The sequence below is a fragment of the Telopea speciosissima genome, chromosome 4 (genome assembly GCF_018873765.1).
Source record: "Telopea speciosissima isolate NSW1024214 ecotype Mountain lineage chromosome 4, Tspe_v1, whole genome shotgun sequence".
Lineage (NCBI taxonomy): Eukaryota > Viridiplantae > Streptophyta > Magnoliopsida > Proteales > Proteaceae > Telopea > Telopea speciosissima.
The window spans coordinates 20,872,500-20,886,644 of NC_057919.1; the positions used below are offsets into that span (position 1 = coordinate 20,872,500).

A 14,145-nucleotide genomic window follows, 5' to 3' on the forward strand; every position below is an offset into this window, starting at 1 on the left:
GTAAATATTAAGAAATAAGATAGATAATATATTTCGATAACTCATAAATTAGTAATAGAAGAAGCTACATATAAAATAAAAAACTGTTCTAAAGTGGACCCCGCGCACAAAATAAAGTATAAACGTAATTACGTAATTGTGCGCTTCACTTTTTATTTTTTGTAACGTTTTTTACTTTTACAATGGCAGTTGAGGAAGCACCTGCCAGATGTCGTTCTTTTTTTTTTTTTTTTTTTTTTGCCATGTCATCATCTTTCAATTATAAAATTATAGTCAATGCCCTCTATGACTTTTGTTTGCCACTTCATCATTTCCCAACAATACAAAACTCTACCTAATCACATTCCGCCACGTTGTAAAAAATTGAAAGTGGTTGCTGTGTCCGTCCCTCCCATTGAGAAAAAAAATGAAGAACATATGGAAAGATATCAATGGATGTGCATAGCCACACGTGGAGGTAGATAATCGACACGTGTCAGTTGCAACTAAGGAAAGGTAAGGTGCGTTTTTAAAAATCTTTGAAAGCGATTATTATAGTTATAGAAGGGAAGCATGCTGTGCTTGGTAAAGTTTTAAAACCTGAAAGATTCTAAGAGTTTACAGAAAGAGAAACGAATAAAGTTTAGGTGGGTTCCCAATATCGGAATACGAAAAGACAGAAAACACCCCAACTTCCATTCATACTTTTCAATAGATTTGTGTAAATTTTTTTATAGAAAATTGACCTATATTTGGAATTACACGTTTATCTACTTTCTCCAGTTTCATCTTCTCCTTTTAGAATGCCACCAACAGTCCCACGCACATATCGCTCTCTTGCTGGCTCGCTCACAGTGGAGAGAAGTCGAGAAGGAGAAAAGTAGAACTACAGAGACAATGGAGGGTGAGTTTAACGGAAGACCAGAAGCTCAACGATGTCTAGGAATAGCAGAGAAGCTTCTCACGGCTCGAGATCTCGTTGGAAGCAAAAATTTTGCAGCTCGAGCTCAGGAAAACGACCCTTTTCTTGATGGAGTAGACCAGATCCTCGCCATCGTAGATGTCCTTCTTGCAGCCGAGAAGCGGATCAACAACCACTTTGACTGGTACGCAATACTGCAACTTGGTAGCCAGTCTAACGATTTGGAACTCATCAAGAAAAAGTACAAGAGACTTGCCTTGCTCTTGCATCCGGACAAGAACAAGTCTGTCTTCGCCGATAACGCCTTTAAGTTTGTTGTCGATGCTTGGGCCGTGTTATCTAACCCATCCAAAAAAACCCTCTATGATAACGAGCTCAATCTCTTCTCCAAACTCGTTTCAAGCCAACCCTTACAACAGCATCAACAACCAGTGAAGGTAAATCCTCGCGACAAGAAGAGGAAAGCGTCGAAGGAACAAAATTTTAACTCCGGTAGTAGCAGGATCCGATCGTTGATGTCTACTTTCTGGACGACTTGTCCGTACTGCTATAATCTATACGAGTACCCTAGGGTTTACGAGGAATGTTGTCTCAGGTGTGAGAAATGTAAGAGGGCTTTTCATGCTGTCATGGTTAAATCCCTTCCTCCATCCCTCCCTGGCAAAGAGGAGTTCTACTGTTGTTGGAGTTTATTCCCTTTGGCCTTCTCAGTGTCTAATTCGGGTAGTGGTAAACCTAAATTTCCTGGCTTCCCTAATTGGATGTCTTCATCTCCTATGTTTCCACCCCCTCCTTCTACGGACAAAAATGCCGAGTTTCCTAAATGGATGCCCTTCTCTCCCATGTTTCCATCTCAACCTCAAGGGGAAGGTAATCGTTCTGCTACAGCAGCAGCTCAGGTTAATTTAGATAATGATGGTCATGATGATTATGGCATTATTGAAGATGGGAATTTGAGCACTCATGTTCAGAAGAGAGCTTTGTCAAATAAAAAAACCGAGCAACGAGTGGGGACAGCTGATAAGGGAGATGAGAACGCTCAGGGTGAGGCTAAGAAGGATGATGATGTAAGGACGGAAGCGCTTAGTGTTACAATTCCTAAGCCTCAAATGAGGAAGAAGACAGTTGCAAAGAGAACTCAGAAACAGAAGGGCAGAGGCCCCCAGGGTAAGAAAGCAGAAAGTAGAGCAGCCCGAGAATCAGAGAAGCTTGATTTGAATGGGGAATGGGGGAATGAGGCTAAGGATTCTGAACCCACAACTGGGGAAGGAACGGATGCAGGGAGTGGAGATGAGGATGTTGCTTCAGGGAGTGGCTTCTTTGAGGGACTTGATGAATTCCTGGGCAATCTGCCAATACTTAATGCTGTAAATGATGGTGAAAAGGTCGAAGGAGGTAGTGCATAGTTTGGGATTACTCACTAGCTTTTGTTTGTAAGTTTTTCTTAGTGTTCAATGTAACAATCAGTGACCAGAATTTTCGCTTTACTGGTTGCCCTCTTAGGTCGGATGTATATTTTGCAGCAATGTGATCGATCTTATGCTGTTTAAAACCATTCGATGACTTGTTTTTATGTATGTAGATTCTAACTTCCCTGGAATATGACTCACTGGTTATTATGGCTCAAATCAACTGGAAAACTAGTCAGGGGATGAGCTTAATTGTCTTTTACACTCTTACTTGCCTGTGAGAAGTTTTGGTCTGTGCAGCTTAGTTGCCTTATTTGCCTTAAGAAGTTAGCTATACTCAACTCTCCTGAAATGTCTGTTGATGAGTAATTCAGGTTATCAACATTTCATAGTTCTCGAATATTTGGCGTAATTGATTGGCTTACACTATTCTACCAGTAGCAGCATTATTGAATTGCATTGACTACTGTAACTGCGAAAACTGGAGTTGTGAATCTGATGGTATTGATGGTACTTTCAGTTTTAACTTCAAACTACATTATGAGCCATTTTGGTCGTATTCTTTTTCTTCATTTGGTCCTCCTGATCTGGTGTTTGAGTGGTTTATATCTGGAAGAGGTAAGGTGGATTCTTTATTGCCTATGCCATGGATGAGGAACTTGATGCTTTCTAATTGCTTCTATGGCATGTCTTTGTCAGAAAGCATTTCCCTTTTGAACTCTTTCATCCAGCCATTATATATGAAGACACTGTGCTGTGAGGTGCTACTCTCTCCCTCCCTATCCCTCTCCCAGCTCCCTTCTCCAAAACAAAAACATCTGCAATAACACTTTCTAGATATTTTTTGTTCATCAAAAGTTTTGAGGTCCGTAGGACAAAGCATATAACTGAATGACCAGAAATCATATAGGTCCCAAACATTGTAGGGTGAAGAGAAGTCTTGGCAGTTGTTTTTTCAGTTAGTTCTGTGGGGAAATTCTGTAGATTAGGAAGCATAAATTAGTACCAGTGGATGGTACTATGCTAACTTCCTACACATTTTAAGGATTTCATCATTTTCTCTGATACATCTGATTCCACAGTTTTGGTCTGTGCCTTCATCTTTTATATGAAGTTTTTCCCTCTCGCTTCTGAAAGCTTCTGTTCTCTTTCTTCTCCCAAATTCCTGGAACTTCCTTTTTCATGGTTTACATTGCTTCACAATCTTGGATTATGCCTTATTTTTCCTCTGATGTTTTTAAGAGTACTTTGTTAATGATCTAGATGCATGGGACAGAAAATTTAAGAAATTTAAGTCCATGATTGCACAGCTATTATCCCTCTTTCCTCTTACTTTCATTGGTCATTTTCCATTTTTCATGTCTCATCTCTTTTCCCTTCTTTTCATTCCCCCTTTGTTTGTTCACCTCAGTTTTACGAACTTTGTTTTGTTGGGATAAGGTTGGGTTTGTTGTTGTTGTTGTTGATTGCGCAGCTAAACATAAGAGCGCAACCATTTACTAAACATACACATTCATGAACAATTGGAAGCTTGGAACTTTGTGCAGTCTCTCTCTCTCTCTCTCTCTCTCTCTCTCTCTCTTGTGCGTGTGTGTGTGTGCGCATGCATGTGCACGTGCCCGTGTGTGTGTGGGAGTTTTAGAGGTTAAATCCCATATATATAGGTTATCTGAGACCTTAGATTTGTCTTCGTAGATCATTGGACTATATCCCCTTAATAGGGAAAAGGTTCTTTGAGCCACTGGGGCAGTGTACACTAGCATCCTTGTGTCTAACTCTCTCCTCTAAACATGAAATGACCTAGCTGCCTTCCATGCACGATATTGTTTTGACACACCTCGTTGGTGTGCTTCTCTATGTTGCTTGGTTAGAGAACCTCTCCCTAACTTAAATTATTAGGTTGACTCTCTCTCTCTCTCTCTCTCTCTCTTGTGCGTGTGTGTGTGTGCGCATGCATGTGCACGTGCCCGTGTGTGTTGGAGTTTTAGAGGTTAAATCCCATATATATAGGTTATCTGAGACCTTAGATTTGTCTTCATAGATCATTGGACTATATCCCCTTAATAGGGAAAAGGTTCTTTGAGCCACTGGGGCAGTGTACACTAGCATCCTTGTGTCTAACTCTCTCCTCTAAACATGAAATGACCTTGCTGCCTTCCATGCACGATATTGTTTTGACACACCTCGTTGGTGTGCTTCTCTATGTTGCTTGGTTAGAGAACCTCTCCCTAACTTAAATTATTAGGTTGACAAATGGAAGAATAGCAGTGATAGTAGATCAAGTAGTATAATTTATTATTATTAAAAAAAAAAAGTAATATGATTTATTTTTCTTTTTTTTTTTCAATTTTGCTGGAGGATGTATGGAAATCCCGTCTCCCTTGCCATTTAGACTTGTGAAAGGGGATCTTCAATAGAAATAGGTTTTTCCTTTTTTTTTTCCATTTTTTGGGTGAGGTACCTTAGGCCATCTTTGGTATAGTTTTTATTTTTTATTTTTGCCTTAAAAAACGTTTTTTTGTTGTGTTTGGTATCATTTATGGAGCCTATTTCTATTTTAAAAAGATTGAAAAAAATTAAAAAAAAAAACAAAAAATAGATGGAAACCTCTTTATGATTTTTCCTTGAAATTTGTTTACCGCTATTTATACGGACACTTTAATGAGCATGTGCTCATAAACCCCAAAATTGAAGGGTAAAATAATAAAATGCTTTTGTTTTTTTTAAAAGGCAAGCATATGACCCATTCTCCTCCTTCTTCATCGATCAATAGAGTGAATGGGGTTTATCACTTTTATTTTTCTGAAAAAGGAAGCATTCCATACCATTTCACCAAATCTTAAATCTGCAATTCTTCTCTTCGAGCTAATATTTGTTCCAATCATTGTGTTCTTATAAGCTTTGGTGCCCACATACGCCAAGTTGACCACCTAATTTCACCAAGTCTTAAATCTGCAATTCTTCTCTTCGAGTAGGATTCCTTACTTTTGGATTCTTCCATAGCACCTTTTGGCGACAAACTACTCATCGGTGGTTCAGGGCTTCCAACATCTGTTGCTGCCACAATCTAGTCCACCATCTCCAACACCTCGCTCATCTTGGGGCGTGCTTTTGGATGCCACACTAACCCTCTCTCTTTCCTCTTTTCTCTTCTTTTATTAGTCGATTTGAGCTTCTTTTCATCCCTTTCCCTTTTTCAGAAAAGAAGATGGGTGAAGAGGGAATATCTTCACACCATTTCTTCAAAAACTATTCTACACATAACCATACCAAACCATTTTTCTTTCTATTTTCTAATACGTTTAATGTTTACCAAACGTTTTTTAGTTTATGATAAAAAATGGTTTTCATTAATGATTTTTGTTAAATAGACAAAAATCAAAAATAAAAACTATATCAAAGATAGCCTTAGTTGGAAGTGTTTTTTATTTTTTTTTGGAATGAAAACTTTAATTGGAAGTTATATTAAGAGAAGAGAGAAATTACATCGTTTAGAGTTCCAAAAGTGGCTACTAGAACTATAGATTTTTTTTTGCAGGAAAATAAAAAACTTAATTAAACAAAAAGAGGAGACATTGTCTGTTACAACTCTATTCTGCTGGTTATGCCGAGCAGAGAGTGCTAGATCATGTGCCATAGAAATAAGAGCTCAGTCTTAATAATATTTACAGAATTAAAAATTTTAAGAGAAAAATGAATATCCCATAAAAAGGTGAAAATCTCCAAGTGTCAATTCAAAACCTCCACCTGTAAGCCAACGAAGCAAATCTCCACAATCTGTCCAAATCTCTAGGTTTCTATTGGTCAAGCCTTTGGTTAGTTCTATGTCTGAGAGGAGGCCTCTTATCTCTGCTTCCTGAGTTGTTCCTGTGAAACCAAAATCCATAGAAGCCAAAATATAAGAGTGATTTAAAACAACTCTACAAACCCATCTTGCTTGGCCGGTATCTTGTAAGAAACTTCCATCACAAATTAAGGTCAACACTTCGGCCTTGTGATCGCTAGGTAATACTCCATAGAAGGTTTACGGGTATTGGGTTGTGGAGTTGGTGGTGGTGGGTTATGAGAATGGAGTTTGAGGTCTGTTGTCCAACGATCCAACGATGGATGTTATGCATGAGGTGATTGGGGTTTGGGGTAGAGTGAAGAAAATTGCATTGGTTTCTAATTAACTTTGAAAAAAGTAAATTAACTGATAGGTTTAGAAGAGAAGAGCTTCTGAGGTGTTCAGTTCTAAGTCCTAGAGGTTCTGTTGCCAAGATTCTCTTTGAGAAGGGACAAGAAACAAAAAAGATGCCTCCAAATGGTTATTTGAAATTTCGGAGTGTTGTACTAAGATTAATCAACTTTCTTTAATCTTTGTAATAATGATCTGATTATGCTAACTAGGCTCTTAGTTGAGGAAGCTAAGAGGAGGAATCGCAAATCTATTGTGATAGTGGATTTGGAGGTGGGATCCCACTCTCGTTCGAGAATGGTGAACGAGAGTGGGATCGAGCCGCATAGATGACATCAATGTGGGACCCACTCGAAGTGGAAGCCATCTGTGTGGCTCGAACATAAGAGGATGGGATCCCAACTCGTGGATGTGGAACATTTTGTATTATTTTTCTTATATGGGAAAAGGCTAGGTACGCCACTGGGCTGCCCAGCCTATGTCTCTCTCTCCACGCCCTTGGAAAAGACCCATTGCACCTCTCATGCTTACGCCCCCATTGATCCAGCCACCCCATGCAAGTCAGCGAGTGATGAGTCACGTTCACATTCACGTACATGAGCATATGAAGTCCACTTTATAGGACCCACATAAATGGATTCCATCTGAATAACTGGGAGCTGTTCTCGAGCATGAACGTGAGTCCAACTAGTGGGCGGCCTGCCCATCCCTTGCCCTTTCCTTATTTTGCTTAATTCTAGCTCTTTTCTTTCCTCTTTCAAAAAAATGGAGCTTAATAGCACATATTGGCACACTAAAGTCACTAAATCATGTCAGTGACTTGTCCCAGTGAGATTCCACTTCAATCAATTTTTAGCTATACAATCCTACACCAACTGGTCCTACACTATATATATATATATATATATACCACCACGTTGAGAGGACAATACAATGCCACAAGGGCTGGGAAGAGAGGAGAGAGAGTCTCTAACAGGGGTCCACTTTAAAGCATTGATTCCGATACTTCAAAAATAGTTCATGTCAATAAGCAATGATTCTTCTTTTAGAAGAAAAAATAAAGGGTCAGGTGAACGTATGACGTATCCCCTATAATGCATCTAACATTCCTCATACCCCCTAAGTGGTTCAATATTCCACGTATAAGCTTTTAATATTTCACGTATTATTTCTATTTTACACCCCAAATACCAAATAGGTCTAATCTATTAAATATCACCGTTAGATGCCAAAATTTTGATCATCTTACTCTTTGCTATATTTTTTTAAATTTGAAAAGACTTAATTACCTTTACTTATTTGTTGTCTTAAACTAATTGAAAATGATCATTTTATCATTTGTTTTATTTTTATAAATAAAAAAACCTAATTGCCCTCATTTATGTATTACCCTAACCTAATTTGAAAAGATTATTTTACCCTTAAATAAGTGTTCCTAAAAACCCCAAAATGCCCTCATCTTCCCCAAATCATCATCTTCTTTTACATACCCACCACGGCCACCACCACCCACCATTGGCTTTGGGTTCTAAGACAAATGCCAAATTGTTGTAATAACAAAATTTGGTATTCAGAGATTCACAACGAGGACATTTCTGTGGCTGCTGTGGTGGTTGTTGTTGTTGATTTTCACCTGTTGATGGTTTCACCCTCCGATCTTGCTGTTGCAGACTACCCATTTGCTCAACTCTCCCTCTTCCTCCACCCTCCTGCTGCATCTCTCTATCTATTTCTTGATTTCTTGATTTCTTCTTCTTCTTCTTCTCTTTCTCTCTCTGTTTGTGCTCTTCTAATACAGTAATATATCATAGGCAACAAAACAAATAGGTATGGTGCATCCAGATTTTGATTTTGGTGACAAGGGATTTCTGGGGGAGGTGCCTTGGCGGTTTCAGAATTAGAGAGAAGGAGAGTAAACCACTAACCTCAACGTGCCTACCTTCTATTCTCTAGTCTTAAAGAATCTATGGAAAGAAGAAAACAACGGCGAGATCGTTAGCGTTACCTGAGTACAGATTCCTCAACACCTTCCCTTACCCTCATAGTCCTTATCCTTCACTTCCTCCCACGAGTAACAAAAGCGGGGGGCCAAGTAATAAAGAAGCAAGATATCTATACTATCCAACGAAATCTTCAAGGATCTTTCTCTCTTTGCGATAGAAGAAGATCTCTTCTCTTGAACCCAAAGAGAGAGCAAACACAGAATTCATGGAATAAATTACTCTTCCGGCAAGGCTGATGAGAGTAGGTACTATCTCTGTGGGACGAGAGAGAAAGGGAAACGTCCAAATCCGTGAGGGAGAGATTACAGAAAAATGAGTTCAGTAGAAGTACAATCTGGGTTCCTTAGCGTCTGAATAATCGTAGTCACCCAGAAGAAAAAGGAAAAGGAAGGAAGACAGAAACCCATTTCATTCCATGGATCAAAAAACCCAACCCAACTCATACAACAAAACAAACACATACACAGGACAAAGACAGCGGAGACTGGAATGAAAAAAAAAAAAAACGGATTTTGGGTGGCAGTGGTGGTGGTGGTGGTGGGCAGTAAAAGAAGATGATGATTTGGGGAAGATGAGGGCACTTTGGGGTTTTTCAGGAACAAGTATTTAGGGGTAAAATAGTCTTTTCAAATTAGATTAGGGTAATACATAAATGAAGGCAATTAGGTCTTTTTATTTATAAAAATAAAACAAAGGATAAAATGGTCATTTTCAATTAGTTTAGGGCAACAAATAAATGAGGATAATTAAGTCTTTTCAGATTTAAGAAAATGGAGCAAAGGGTAAAATGGTCAAAATTTTGGCATCTAACGGTGGTATTTAACAGATTAGACCTATCTAGCATTTGGGGTGTAAAACAGGGGTGATACGTGAAATATTGAAGGGTGGTACGTGGAATATTGAACCGCTTAGGGGGTACGAGGAATATTGGGTGCATTATATGGGGGTACGTGTACTTTACCCAAAAATAAACGAAAAAAAAAACGGATTTTTTTTTTTGGTGAAAAAAGCTTTCCATCATGAAGTAATAGATTAGGAATAATCAAACAAGGAATAGGAGGGACAAAAAATAGAAAAATATGTAAGTCAAAGGTATGTTTTAGCTATAATACATTAATAGTCAACTATGTTTATGCGACACCGTCGGGTAATATAGTCAAACCAAGTCCCAAAAAGATCCTGACATCCTATGCATTCGGGCAGTCGGGCTGCATGTGCAGCGCACTTTGATCGTCTTACTCCTGCTCGGGTAAGGCGCTTGGGCAGGATCCGTGTTCAACTAAGTCGGCCCAACTCCCAGTGCCCCTAACAAGGGGCACAATGACCACCCTACCCCTGCCCAGATAGGGTCCCCCCCCCTCTTTATTAGAGGCACAGGGAACTGGGTCAAGCAAAGAACTGGAGTAGATAATTTTTCGTCCCAACTAAACAGATCTAGCATTCTCGTAAATCACATGTTAAATTTAGTACTCACTTTTTAAAATATTATCCCACGTGAGTATTGATAGAGGAGTTTAAGGCTTACTTGTGCACCAAATTTTGTTACCAAAATTGATATTTATCAATTGCAAATAATTTGACAGACTATCCATTGTGCGTTTTAATAATTTGTAACGTATTTGCCCTTGTTAGTATAATACACTTCTTTTAGTGATTGTAATATTTTGTCATTTCATATTTTCATATATGTACTATGTAGTATGTACTCGAAAAATATTTGAGATAATAATGACAACTCTTAATAATGACATTATAACAAGGAAAAATAACCCTAGTTGACAACATGGTACCTACACCCAAACACAGAGGAAAGCAAAATGACTGCCCCCATCCCCTAAAAATGTGAAAATCTCATCCCTGATGATACTCTTGCACACGCGGTGATTGGTCTCTGCACTGGCGCAAGGGCCACACTGCCAGGCAAAGAACCCCACCTAATAATTACACTTTCAAATTACTTTGAAAACGCTTTTCACCCTTTATTTAAGGAGAAATTTTGGGTATAAGACAAAGGGCAATTAAAATAAAGTTACAAGTCTAAATACACCAATAGAGGTATCATTCACATAGTCTCTTTTGTCAAATAAATATTTTTTATAAAAAATTTTATTTCCTACGACTATGACAAACAAAAAAATAATATATACGATCAGTCCCCGTCTTTCACAAACTATTATGTGTTTTTTTTTTGTGTGCGTGTGTGTAACTTATTATCATTAAAGTGGTAAATTAAGAAGTTATACTTTTCTTTTATATGCCCTTATCTTATTTTCGGATGTTGTTTAATGTTGTATTTAATGCAAGGGTAAATTTTTTTCTTTCAAAAAGCTACTTATGTGAAATGATAGGATTTAACCTCGTTGAAAAAAAATTTTGTGTTACTTGATATGGTCAAAAAAATAAGATTACAATTCCTAATTCACACTACTTTCGTTACAATAAGATTTTCTCCATTTTATATAATAAAAAGGAAATAAACTACCATTAGTTCTCAAAAAAAAAAATACAATCAGATAACTAAAATATTATGGAACCACGTAGCACGAAGAGAGTACGATGTAACCCTCCTCCCCCAACTACCCCCACCCCAAAAAAAAAAATTGTAACCCTTCTCATACCTAATTCAGGGAAAAGAATTAACCATATTAGCATAGTACCCATAAAGGATGTACCCAGTACATGAGGTTTCCGCCACAGCAGGATTTGGAGAGGGTCATAATGTATGCAGCCTTACACCTACTTCATGGAAAAGCTGTTTTCAAAGACTCAATCCTGTGATCACTTGGTCACTATAGTTACCATTTTAGTATTAAAAGTTTTGGCATGCATCCTTCGGTAGTAAGTAAACTCACAAGATGTTCATAGTAAGCATTGCTACGAAGCAAACAAGGAGTAAGCAAAGATATAAATATAGAGTTTTTTTTTTTAATAAGAAATATAGAGAGTTTATTTAACACATCATGAAACAGGAAAATTTTCAAGTTGATTCTCTTGTGTGGGAGATCCTGACTGCACTACCTTTTTAGGGAGCTTGTAGCAGCTTAGTGGGGGGTTATTTCCACTTAGGAAGCATTAAGCATAGAATTGGAAGTCCAGAATGTTCTAATGCTTTATTTTGGGACTTGGCCATCTCCTTTTGAGTTGATTTGATAAGGGGTCAAAAAAAGTGTGTAATCTATAGAAATCCTCTAAACTGCACAAACCCTTTTTTTTTTGGGTAAATCTTAAAACTGCACATACCAGTAAAACCATTCCTTGAAGTAGACCCACAATTAGTATAGATCAAGGTACTACTATCAATATTGTTGAGTAGTTCCAGACATGCATCACCTTAAAAGGGCATACTTGGACTAGGTTTTGCTTCTGGATTCTGAGCTTGAAGCAAAAACTGGATCAATAACATTAGTCTTGTAGATATAACTTAGATCCCATAAACATGTTCTCTCAATATAGATTTCAGACACCAAAGGCAACCAAGAAGCTATAATCTCATTCTTCTCCACCCCCCCCCCCCCAAAACCCCCCTTTCAAGGTTTCTTAAACCCTGAAAATCCAACCTCAGAATCCAAATTTTTAATTCTGATAGTCGAAATCTAACCATCTGAAAAATGTTCCTGCAGATTCATACATCATGATCCTTGGTCTACCAATGAATGCTTCTGTTTCTCAGCTATACCATTATCACTACAAGTGAGATTTCCTATGCACACCATCAAAAAGCACTGCAGGGGAGCCCGGTTCTCTTATGTGTGCAACCATTAAGATCAAGTTGTGCAGGTCCTCCTTGAATTGTGATTGGAAGAGAGAAAAAGAGTTTGCAGGTTACGTAGTCATGTATTAGGTATATAAGAAACAGAGAACAGCAATAGATGTAGCAGTAGAACCATCAGAACCACCAGCACAAGAAACAAGAGAAAAAAAAGCAATTCAACAACAAAGGTCAATATCCATTTCCAATCTCGTCGATCACATGAATTTTATGAGACAAAGAAAGAGTTCTTGTTTCGATCATTTCAAAAATGGATATAGCACCATTTTAAATTAATTAATCAAAAAGAAGAGGAAAAAAAGATAATCAAGACGACAATGAAGAAGAAGAAGCCGAAGAAGAGGAAAGCTTTAGGCATTCATTTTGGCATCTACGAAGGCAAATATCGTTCCAATCGGGCACTTGGTGTTGATTAACGCAGACAGTGCGGGCACAAGCATCTGTGCAGGCGTCAAGCTCAGACACACCGCATACAGTAACACAGGTATCTGGAGTTGGGTCTTTGGAGAAAGCACCAACCTTCTTCAGCATTCTCTTTGATGTGCAAACCCTCTCACATACAAAAATGTCGTCGGAGCTCTTCTCCCTCCCTCTCGCACTCTTCAACCTCTGCTCCTCGTCACGCCTTCTCTTCATCCTCAGCCCTTGCCCTGCAATTACAGCCGGTATGGCAGCCCCTAATAAACCCCACCATAGTTCCACCATCACGATCTCTCCAAACACACTGCTCTAGCTGCTGCTGCTGCTTCTGCCTCAATCCTTTTTCGCTCTTCACCTGTTGACCTCATTCCCAAACAAAAAATCAAAGAAATAGAAGAATAAACCCTAGGGTTCAGAAACAATAAAAGAAACAAGGAAAACAAAAAAGCTAAAACCCATATCGGAAGATAAACAAATTAGGATCTAACCGATCAGAAGCTCTTAAATGTCATGGAATCACCAAAACCCTAGATTCAAATGCGGCAATAATTACTTAATACTCGTCAAATTGAATATAGAACTAATCAAAAGTTGCAAATGCCTCAATTTTAAGACTTACAAGAATCTAACCCTAGATTCAATCTAAACAAACATTATATAGCAGAAGGTTGTAAATACTTATAATCCACAGCTTGGAGATTCATCACAAGTGATCAAATGTTTGCCATATGAAGAAGAACGAAAAAAAACAAAGAAAAGAAAACCAAGAGTGGGGAAATACAAATTGGTTATGAAGGTTTTAAATCTGCAAAAACATTTATTGCCCTTATGAATTATGATAAACAGAGTAGAAATGTAGAACAGAAAGACTGACCTCCAGTCTCCCGAGGAAATTAACGAGTCATTCAAAAGTATTTGCCTTCGCCTAGCTGCTCTCCAATTCAGTCTGGGGCATTTGACTTTAGTTCTAATTTCCCACCTACATGGATTCTTTATTATTTTCTTTCTCTTATTTGTTCATATGGGTTACGGATTATGTTTTGTTTTGTTTTATTTTGTTTTGTTTTGTTTTGTTTTATTTTTTGTTTTTTGTGTGTTTTTTTTTAACAAAAGATTTATTAAGGAAAAAGGAAATACAGTTAATTATACAACGAGACCTTCGAAGTTAACAGTATCACACCATCTAAAACGAACTATAGTAAAATTTTCGGTAGCTTCTCAACATATGTACTTGTAAGGTTCCAAGATATACTAGTTAAGCTAGACGGATTAAGAATATCACAAATTTTTTTAAGGAAATTTATACATACTATCCCTGAGGTTTAATAAAAAGATATTTTCACCCCCAGTTTTGGAAAATTTTGCATACCTTACTGAGGTTTGCAAACGATAACAAATAAGCCCATTTCGTCAGTTCATGACTAACACTGTTAAAAATTAGATTTGAACTGATGGAATTGCTTTTC

At 37.9% G+C, this 14,145-nt stretch overlaps 2 protein-coding genes across 4 annotated transcripts; one reads left to right on the forward strand and one right to left on the reverse strand.

Moving 5' to 3' along the window:
- The first annotated feature begins 805 nt into the window (after nt 1-805).
- LOC122660099 lies at nt 806-2,498 on the forward strand. 2 transcript variants are annotated; one of them, XM_043855277.1, is made up of 2 exons: nt 806-1,902; nt 1,933-2,498. In XM_043855277.1, exons 1-2 carry the CDS (start codon nt 877-879, stop codon nt 2,305-2,307), a joined length of 1,401 nt encoding a protein of 466 aa, XP_043711212.1. In that variant the 5' UTR covers nt 806-876; the 3' UTR covers nt 2,308-2,498. The 2 variants fall into 2 exon arrangements, with proteins under 2 accessions (XP_043711212.1, XP_043711211.1); XM_043855276.1 differs by having other exon boundaries at nt 806-1,898; nt 1,929-2,498.
- A 9,920-nt stretch (nt 2,499-12,418) lies between these two features.
- On the reverse strand, nt 12,419-13,566 carry LOC122657517 (uncharacterized protein At5g64816-like). Of its 2 annotated transcripts, none has more exons than XM_043852239.1 (2): nt 13,554-13,566; nt 12,419-13,042 (listed from the first exon to the last, which is right to left on the reverse strand). In XM_043852239.1, exon 2 carries the CDS (start codon nt 12,962-12,964, stop codon nt 12,566-12,568), a length of 399 nt encoding a protein of 132 aa, XP_043708174.1. In that variant the 5' UTR covers nt 12,965-13,042; nt 13,554-13,566; the 3' UTR covers nt 12,419-12,565. The 2 variants fall into 2 exon arrangements, with proteins under 2 accessions (XP_043708174.1, XP_043708175.1); XM_043852240.1 differs by lacking the exon at nt 13,554-13,566 and adding an exon at nt 13,358-13,379.
- Nucleotides 13,567-14,145: the final 579 nt, after the last annotated feature.